The sequence below is a fragment of the Propithecus coquereli genome, unplaced genomic scaffold (genome assembly GCF_000956105.1).
Source record: "Propithecus coquereli isolate 6110/MARCELLA unplaced genomic scaffold, Pcoq_1.0 Scaffold1, whole genome shotgun sequence".
NCBI classification, from domain to species: domain Eukaryota; kingdom Metazoa; phylum Chordata; class Mammalia; order Primates; family Indriidae; genus Propithecus; species Propithecus coquereli.
The window spans coordinates 19,709,928-19,718,952 of record NW_012133857.1 but is presented as its reverse complement, the minus strand read 5'-3'; the positions used below and the strand labels follow the sequence as shown (position 1 = coordinate 19,718,952).

The 9,025-nt window shown below is 41.4% G+C and overlaps 1 protein-coding gene across 1 annotated transcript; it reads right to left on the bottom strand.

The window, feature by feature from the left end:
- Positions 1 to 496: 496 nt before the first annotated feature.
- On the bottom strand, positions 497 to 3,922 carry PDE12 (phosphodiesterase 12). The gene is made up of 3 exons (XM_012664465.1): positions 2,531 to 3,922; positions 1,308 to 1,386; positions 497 to 1,130 (listed from the first exon to the last, which is right to left on the bottom strand). Exons 1-3 carry the CDS (start codon positions 3,836 to 3,838, stop codon positions 688 to 690), a joined length of 1,830 nt encoding a protein of 609 aa, XP_012519919.1. The 5' UTR covers positions 3,839 to 3,922; the 3' UTR covers positions 497 to 687.
- Positions 3,923 to 9,025: the final 5,103 nt, after the last annotated feature.

Here is a 9,025-nt window from a genome sequence, read left to right as displayed (position 1 = left end):
TACTCAATTGTGCTTGCATTCTAAAAATTAAAATGAACTGCAGTAAGAATAAGAATATAAATTATGTCCATTTGTACCATATACTAAAACTAAAATCCTAAAAACCAGAGAATGAAAATACCTTGTTAGTTGAAAAATGAAGGATAAGAGGCAATACCAAATGATAGTATATTTCAATCTTTTGTTAAAGCTCTGAAATTGTAGTAAATTGCTAACCAAATTGAGGTAGAGGTAGACCCTAATGTTATTCCTTCCATGTGTCAGAACTCAGGTCTCTCACCTTAACTTATATGCATTTTCCCGTAATTATATAAACATGATTCAATTTGGAATGTAATGTTATAAAAGAAAAATAAGATCATTCAAATGGTACTTAAAAAATTCTTAATTGCTGGCTAAAAAAAACACTTATAAAAAATGTACACAATAATTCAATTTTCTTCTTGCAGGTCATAAATATTTTTCCTCCAAGGGTAGGGGTAAAAAAAAGCAAAGATAAACTATGATGCAAATATTATGAACAGTTTCATAATAAAGGCATCTGGAACATAACTAGTAGGGTATGAACATTTTACCTTAGTGTCTAATTTCCCCTTTGATCGTTACATAAGCTTTGATTCATATTAAATTTTCTGCTAAAGTAAAACTTCCTTTTCACACTTAAAACAACTTCCATTAAACACAAATCTATTTCCATTTTAAATCACATACAAGTGCTATGTGATCAGAGGGATGGGAAACACTAGGTAAGGCCTGGTGGGTGGTAACTTCTTCGTGACTGGGTAATGGAATCACCTGTTCAACCTCTAAAGCATTTAAGTCAATGAAAATGTAATCTAGACATCCATGAAAGCCACCAACATAATTTGTGTAAGCAGGTTCACCACAAGCACTTTTCAGTTTGAAGAAATGAGTAAGAGACATGTTGCATCTTTCCTCTTCCCCATTGGAAGACCAGTCTTCATGATCCTCTGGAATGCTTCCATTGATGACAAAATGATACATTCCTGTTGATGGCGTACTATTAAAGTCTCCACAAAATATAACTGGTATGCCAGGATACAGATCACATGAGACATGTCTAATGTGAGCCAAGGCTACTGCCATTTGAATGAGACGAATGTACCCACCTATGAATATAAAAAACATTAATGTAAGTACTTTTTAAAGTTGTCTGTAAGTAAAAAAAGAAAAGAAAAAACTCAAACTACAGTCTCTGGGACATGTTGAAGACATATACTTGTGTAAAACAGGTTTAACAATCTTAAGTCATGTTGAAGTCACTTGTGAAACCAAATTAAACCTACCTTTTGGATGCCAGTAGAGATGGGTATTAGCAACACATATCTTTTTAGAAGAGTCCTTTGTAGACTGAAGAACTGAAACCTGAGGGGGGGGGAAAAAAAAAAAGGAAAGTGCCAGGAGTTCAGCTGGTGCCTACCAATCTCCTGAATATTTTTATCTATGACTATATCAACTAACATTTTATTCCATATCCTCCCCTTGACAAAGGAAGACTGAAATTACGAAATTTGATTTGCTATTTAAATTTTAGGATCTACATGAACAGGATTCATGTGTCACATGTTTTACTAACGTGTCCAACATATAAAGCTATTATAAAAATAATACATTTTACATGACAAAATTAAGGTTGGAGACTGTTTTCAAGCAGGTTAGTGCAGGCTTTGGAGTCAGGGAGACCTAAGTTTGAATACTCATTTTACCATTTACAGCAGTGTGACCTGGAGAGAGACACTTTTCTAAACCAGTTTCATGTTGGTAAAGAGACAATACAGTGGGCATGGTGGCTCATGCCTATAATCCTAGCACTTTGGGAGGCCAAGGCAGAAGGACTGCCTGAGGCCAGGAGTTTGAGACCAGCCTGGGCACAACAGCCAGAACAGAAAAATTAGCTGGGCATGGTGGCACATGCCTGTAGTCCCAGTTACTGGGAAGGCTGAGGCAAGAGAATCACTTGAGTCCAGGAGTTTGAGGTTGCAGTGAGCTAGGATCAGCCACTGCACTCTAGCTTGGGCAATAGAGCCAGAACCTGTCTCTTAAAGAAAAAAAGAGGAATATCGGGATTACTGTGAAGATTAAATGAGCCAATAATAAATAAATACCAGCTGATATTGACGGAGCACTTCATAAAACACACCAGGCACTTAAATTCTAAGTACTTTAAAAATGTGTCACGACAGTGCTTGGAACATAGTAAAGAATATTAGTTATTACTACTATTTGTATATTTAGCATGTGTTCCTCTCGTTAGAATATAAATACTGGGAGTGTCCCCGCTTGTCTTGTTCAGGACAACCTGCAGTATGTGTGGTAGGCACACCAGAGGTGTTCAGAAAATACTTGCTGAATGAATGAAGACTAAACTTTTGTGCTGAAGATACTAGAGCAAACACCTTTCAACGAAATCTGGATAGCTTTATCTCATTATCCTCATCCTCTCCCCACCCCTTCTTCCAGGCCCCTAAAAATGGGCGAGCATGTGAAAAGATAGGGGTAGCTACTTTACCTGAAGTACAGAAGATCTCTGGAATACTCTCACCTGCGCCCATGGGTACAAAACTAGTTTCTCCAGCAGTTCTTTGTGAAGGGGGTCGGACTTCAGGGCCTCGTGGAAAGAAATGTCATGCTGGCTAAGGAGGCTGAACTTAGACTTTCGGTAGAAAGTAGCCAGGCCTTCGTGCTGCTTGATTCGAAACACGCCCTCTAGCCCAAAGGCCTCGAGGGCGGGTGCCAAGCTGTCAGAAAACACAATCCGGTCAACTTCCTGCAAACAGATGACGTCGGCGTTGTAGCCAGTGAGCTCCTTCTGGATAAGGTTCTGGCGGTAGTCGAGCCCCAGCGCGTAAGGGGCACAGTATGGGTACAAGACCGTCCGCGAGAACTCAGTCTGAGCGTACGTGTCTGCCAGGATGTTGTAGGAGACAGTGCGGATGAGAGAGTCCTCTGTCACCTTCTTAGTGTAGAGATGCCGGTGGTCAAAAGTGCAGGTGCCAGGCCCGGCCTCCACCGGACACACACTTACCCTCTCCCGGCTGGGCCCGAAGCGCTGTCCATTGCCTGGGGTGCAATGAAGCAAGAGACGTAGTCCGATGTCGGCATTGGACGGGACGAAGACGCGCTCCTCCACACCTGTCTCGATCCAAGTAGAAGAGGGAATGGAGGGAGACAGCGACGAGGGACCACCAACCTCAGACTCCGCCGCTCCGGGCTTGGCTTCCTTGTACCAGCGGAAGAGGGAGCAGGCGGGATCCCCAAATTCTAGGCTGAGCTTGGGGAACACAGGGAAGCCCGCCATGATGTAGCGCGGCAACTGCAGCTCGGTGAAGGCGGGCGGGTTGCGCTCCACTTTGTACTTGACATCGCCTATCTGCAACACCGCGCCGTCCTGCCACGCGTCCACGTTGAGCACGTCCTCAGCCACTGCCTCCTCCCGGTAGTACAGCTTCACCACGGGTTCGCAGGCTGTAGCCGACTCGGGCCCAGGCCCAGCACAGGCCGCACCGCCACTTGAGTTCGGCCGGTTCTTCCTGCTCTTCTTGGCGGCGGCCGCCTTAGCGTGGCCCTTGATGGCGTTCGTAGCGATCCGGCTGAGAGCCCTACCCACCGGCTCGCTCTGGTCGCGCTGCATGTTCTTGTGGCTGCCGTCGGCAAGCGCGAATGACAGGCTTAGCTTGGGCTCCGAGGGCACACAGCGCACTATAGCGCGCTCCATCGCACCTGCCGCCGTCTCAGTCGCCGCTTCGGCCCGGCTGCGCTGCTCCACCGCTATCCGGACTCCACGAAGCGCAGCGCGGGCGCTCGGGAGCCTCCACATGAAACTGGTGGCCCAGCGGGTGACAAGACCAGAGGCCGCCGGCTTTGGGATTCATTTATACTCGGCGACTTCCGTCCAGAGAAGAGAGGGCGTGCCGGGCTTCCGCTGCGCACTTTCGCTACGCGCACTTAACTGCTCTTTCTGTAGCCATTCGTGTCTCTGATTTCTCGCAGATTAATTTTTATCTTCAAACTCTGTCAGAATGAGGAAGAAGTGAAGAAAATATAAAGGCGCCAGAGGGAAATACTAAACTTCACGGTTTTGTCGAAAGTGCAGGCTGGGGGCAGGGAGGGAAGGCGCACCAAAACGGAAGTGGCTGGGGCGGTGTCACGTGTTCCGCCGCGTTGGAGAAGGCGGGCGCCTTGCTTGAGGCGTTTTTTCTCACCGACGGGGTTAGACTGCGTGAGAGTGTGAGGAACTCCACGCGGATTGCCAGCTTAACTCCGGGCGTGGAAAGCAATTTCTCATTTCCTCGCTACAGCATTGCCGACCCTGCTCGCCCTTTTCCGAGGTGTGGTGGTTTCGCTTCAGGCTGGGCCAGCGCCTGTTCGCCGAGCTGAGCCTTTGTGGTAGTTAATAACGGATATGCAGTAACTTCCATTCAGTGAGCCCTGACTATGCTAAAAACGTACACATACTATTTTATTTAAGCCTCACAGTTACTCTGAGGCAGGTCCCTTTATGCGCACTTGCAGATGTGAGATCCAGAGAGATTAGGTTATCTGTTTAAGGTCACACAGATAGCTAGTAAATTGGCGGAAACAAATAGTACTGACGAGCTACTGAAAGCTGTTCATTTTTAATTGTTAAAGAGATAGGGAGATCCTATTTAGAGTTGCCAGATTTAGTAAATAAAAATAAAATATTTCTATTTCTTTTAAATACCTTGAAGTGTGCATAAACTTGTTTTGTTTGTAGACCTTGTGAAATCCAGTGTGACTGTAGCACAGTGAGCCCAGAGGAGAGTAGCAGGTGGAAAGATAGTTGTCCACCAGCTTGAGTAGTGAAGTTGTGGATTTTCTTCTTCTTAAATTTTTTATTTTATTTTTGTTTTATTTTTTTAAGACTAGTCAAGTGCAGTGGCGAGAAGGGGAGGACGAGTAGAACAAGGTCGATTTTCTTCTAAGTAGAAGGACCATTAAAGTTGTTTTGCTTCCAGTTAGGGAGAAATTTTAACTTTCATTTTCCTCAAAGGGAAAAAACTAAAAATACTTAGTTTAATTTTAGGAAAAAAGTTTTCAATATTGCAGTTCCATATAATTTTGTTTCAAAATTTTCATAGAGCCTTAATAACTCAGGAGAACATTTCTTAATTTTAAAAAACTTTTTGTAAAACTTTTTGTTTTATTCTAATAACTTTTTTCTTTTAAAGTGAAGATATAATTCCCATACCATAAAATTCCCTTTTTTACGATTCCCTCTTTTAATAGTTCAGTGGCTTCTGTTTATCATACTATTTAACTTTAGAACATTCCCATCACCCTAAAAGAAACCCTATACCCCTGTTGACCTAAAGGAAAGCACTGAGGCAAATTTAATGTAAGTAGAGAGTTTATTTGGGCCAAGTTTAAGACTGCAATCAGGGAGCATAGGTTCAAGGTGCTCTGAGGTTTTTAAAGGAATGGAAGACGCAGTTCCTAACTTGTTTGCCAATAATTTACATTAGAATAACGTACACTATCGATTTGCTATATACATTGTTCCTTGTATCACAGATTCCAGGAGCTTAAAGATGGTGGGTGAAGCAGCTAGTCTAGAGCAAAATACCTTTAAACAGTTGCCCCTGGGCATGGAGAGGAGGGCGTTTGACTGAAGTCCCATACTCTAAGGCCTCTCTGAGTCTAAAAAATTTTGTATGCTTCACATAGTTTTGAGCTATTTTTCTGTTCTCACCCATTAGCAGTCCATTCCCATTCTCATTTCTCCCCCAGCCCCTAGCAACCACTAATCTTTCTGTCTCTATGGAATTGCCTATTCTAGACATTTAAATGGAATCATACAGTTATGTGGTCCTTAGTGTCTGGCTTCTTTCATTTAACATAATGTTTTCAAGGTTTATTGATACTATGTAAAAGTATGCCATTCCTCTTTATGGCTGAATAGTATTTCATTGTATGATTATACCACATTTTGTTTATCCTTTAACCCATGGGAGGGTTTTAATCAGGGCATTACTGAAAGTTCGGTACTTGTCCCTCAGGCTAAATCAGTGAGAACGAAGAAGGAACTAGGACAAGTGCTTTGAGGAAACGGAAAGAGAAGCTTATTAATTTGCCAGCAAATGAAGAGGGTAATAGGGTCTCAAAAGACCGCCATCCTGGCTTTAAGCAGAAAAACAGGGCTTTTTATAAGGAGGTTTTAGACAGTTGGGCTCCATCTACTGACGAGTGTCCTATGTCATGGCTTTGGGCTATTGTTGTTTAATTGGTGGTTTCTGTCCACTTTGTCTCAGTGATGATGATCTTGTGACTCTTGTACAGACAATTCTGTTGAGCCAATTAAATAAAAAAAAAAAATAGTGAAAGCTGTATAGAAAATGGGACTTTCCTTTAGGCAAATGGATCTAATTTAACCCTATGGCAGAGTGTTAATCCTGGTTTTGAGACATGCCTTAAAGTGTATCACTTTCTTTTTTTTTTTTTTTTTGGTATTTTAATATTTTTGGAAAGAGATAAACATACCCACAGTGAAAAAAAGTATCCTTCTGTTAGGTAGATAGCAAGGGATTCTAGGTCTCCTAGGGATGAAAGTGGGTGCTATTGTGGTTCACCCCCACAATGGGCTTTCAGGGAGACTCATGGGAGATCCTCATGGGCAGTAAGACTCAGGTCATATTAATATAATTCCCAACTGCCCAAAGTGGTTCCATGGTGATGTCTGAGCAATGAGGGAGGTCTCAATCCAAACATTATAAAACAAGACCCAGACCATAACCAAGCCCTTTTTGTTGCGACAGGTGGTCTGATTGTCATCTGTGGGGAATGTATCTTGCTCTGTAAACCTATATCTTGCTCTTGCTCTGTAATTCTATCTTGCTCCGCCTCCATAAATTTCACCTCATGCTTGCATTACTCTGTTGTGTCTGGTGATTCTTTGGCCATGAGCACACCAAGAACTGAGAACACAGCAAGATTGCCAAATCTGACACTTCATACCCCTGGCAAATTATCTGACAAAGGATTTGTATCCAGAATATATAAAAAACTCATACATCTCAACGATGAAAAGTTAAAAATAATCCAGTTTTTAAATGGACAAAAGGTTTGTATAGACATTTCATCAAAAAAGATATATTGGGTCTGGATTGCTTGAGGTCAAGAGTTTGAGACCAGCCTGGGCAATATAGCCAGACCCTGTCTCTACAAAAAAATAAAATATTAGCTGGGCACGGTGGCATACCTGTAGTCCTACCTACTCAGTAGACTGAGGCTGGAGGATCACCTGAACGCAGGAGTTTGAGGTTACAGTGAGACATCATCAGGTCACTTTCCTCTAGTCTGGGTGACGGAGGGAAAACTTATCTCTAAAAATGAAAGAAAGAAAGATATTAATGGCTAATGAACACACTAAAAGATGCTCAACATCATTAATCATTAGGGAAATGCAAATTAAAACCACAGATAACACAATATATACCCACTAGAATGATTATAATAAAAAAGACAATACTAGGTGTTTGAAAGGGTGTGAAGAAATTGGGAGGAATGTAAAATCTTTCAGCCGTCTTGGAAAAGAATTTGGCAGTTTGTTAAAATTAGACTTACCATTTAACCCTGTGTTGGTGCTCAGAAACTGGTATCCCCAAATATGGTGCTTTGTACATGCTGAATTGATAAGGGAGCCTCAAAGTCTCTCCCAAACCATAGGATAAAGTTGTTCTCTGAAGTTTCTTACCTGCCAGCAAGTCTGAATCTACCAAAGAAGAAAACAATTACCTCTGGTCCCATCCTGAGCTTTCATTAACTGAACCCATATCATATGAAGGAAGTCTAAAGTCTGTCAACAAATATGGACAAATTTTTGTCACAGACCATTATCTGCTATGTGGGCCCAACAGACTTTGCCCTAGATCACTGTATGTTCTTCAGGTCCATTGAATTCTCCCTAGTAATCATTGCCTCTCAACAGATTTCTTCTTCCTCCTTCCATAACCTATTTTGCTAGGATCCAAGCCTCCTATTCTTTCTGTAACCTCAAGATGGTATATAAGTTCCTATACCCCATTAAGGGGTTGAATCTTCATTCTGAAGGTTTTGGTGTATGCCTTTTCTCCAGTAAATCTGTGAGTTGATTTTTCAGCGAACCTTCAGAGAGCCAAGGGTCCCTTGGCCCCTGCACCTGCAATAAAGTTTCTATGTTTCTCTCCATGAGAAATGAAAATGTATGTTCATCCAAAGACTTGTACACAAGTATTCATGGCAGCACTATTCATAATAGCCAAAAACAGTATGTAAAAATAGGATATAAAAGAAAAAAAAACCCATAACAGCTGAAACTGGAAGCAATCCGAATGGAATATAATTCAGCAATAAAGAGAAATGAACTTTTGTTATTAATATGTACTACACATGGATGAACCTCAAATGAACATTATAATGGACATTATAATTCATTGATTGTAATGATCCTCAATGAACATTAAGTGAAAGAAGCCAGACACAAAAGACTATGTAATGTATGATTCCATTTAGATAAAATTTCCAGAAATTGCAAACTTATAGAGAACAAAATCAGCTTAGTGGTTGTCTGGGGCTGGAGGTGGGATCAGGGATTTACTGCCCAAGAGAACTTTTTGGAGTGATGGAAATATTTAGAACTGGATCTTGGTAAAGGTAACATGACTTTATAAATTTATTTTAAAATCACTGAATTATGTACTTAAGATAGTGAATTTTGATCACATCAAGCTAAAAAACTTCTGCACAGCAAAAGAAACAATCAACAAAGTGAAGAGAACGCACCGAATGGGAGAAAATATTTGCAAACTACCCATTTGAAGAGAGATTAATAACCAGAATGTATAAGGACCTCAAAAAACTCAATAGGAAAAAAAAATCCAATTCTAAAACAGGTAAAAGATTGAATAGAAATTTCTCAAAAGAACTGCAAATGGCCAACAGGTATTTGAAAAATTGTTCAACATCACTAATCATCAGAGAAATGCAAATCAAAAACACAATGAGATAT

Excerpts from the sequence above, each read along its gene's own strand:
- PDE12 (XM_012664465.1), bottom strand. The coding sequence starts at position 3,838 with ATGTGGAGGCTCCCGAGCGCCCGCGCTGCGCTTCGTGGAGTCCGGATA. Across the intron at positions 1,387-2,530 it reads AGAGATCTTCTGTACTTCAG|GTTTCAGTTCTTCAGTCTAC; the intron begins GTAAAGTAGCTA and ends CCCCCCCCTCAG. Across the intron at positions 1,131-1,307 it reads TCTCTACTGGCATCCAAAAG|GTGGGTACATTCGTCTCATT; the intron begins GTAGGTTTAATT and ends TTATATTCATAG.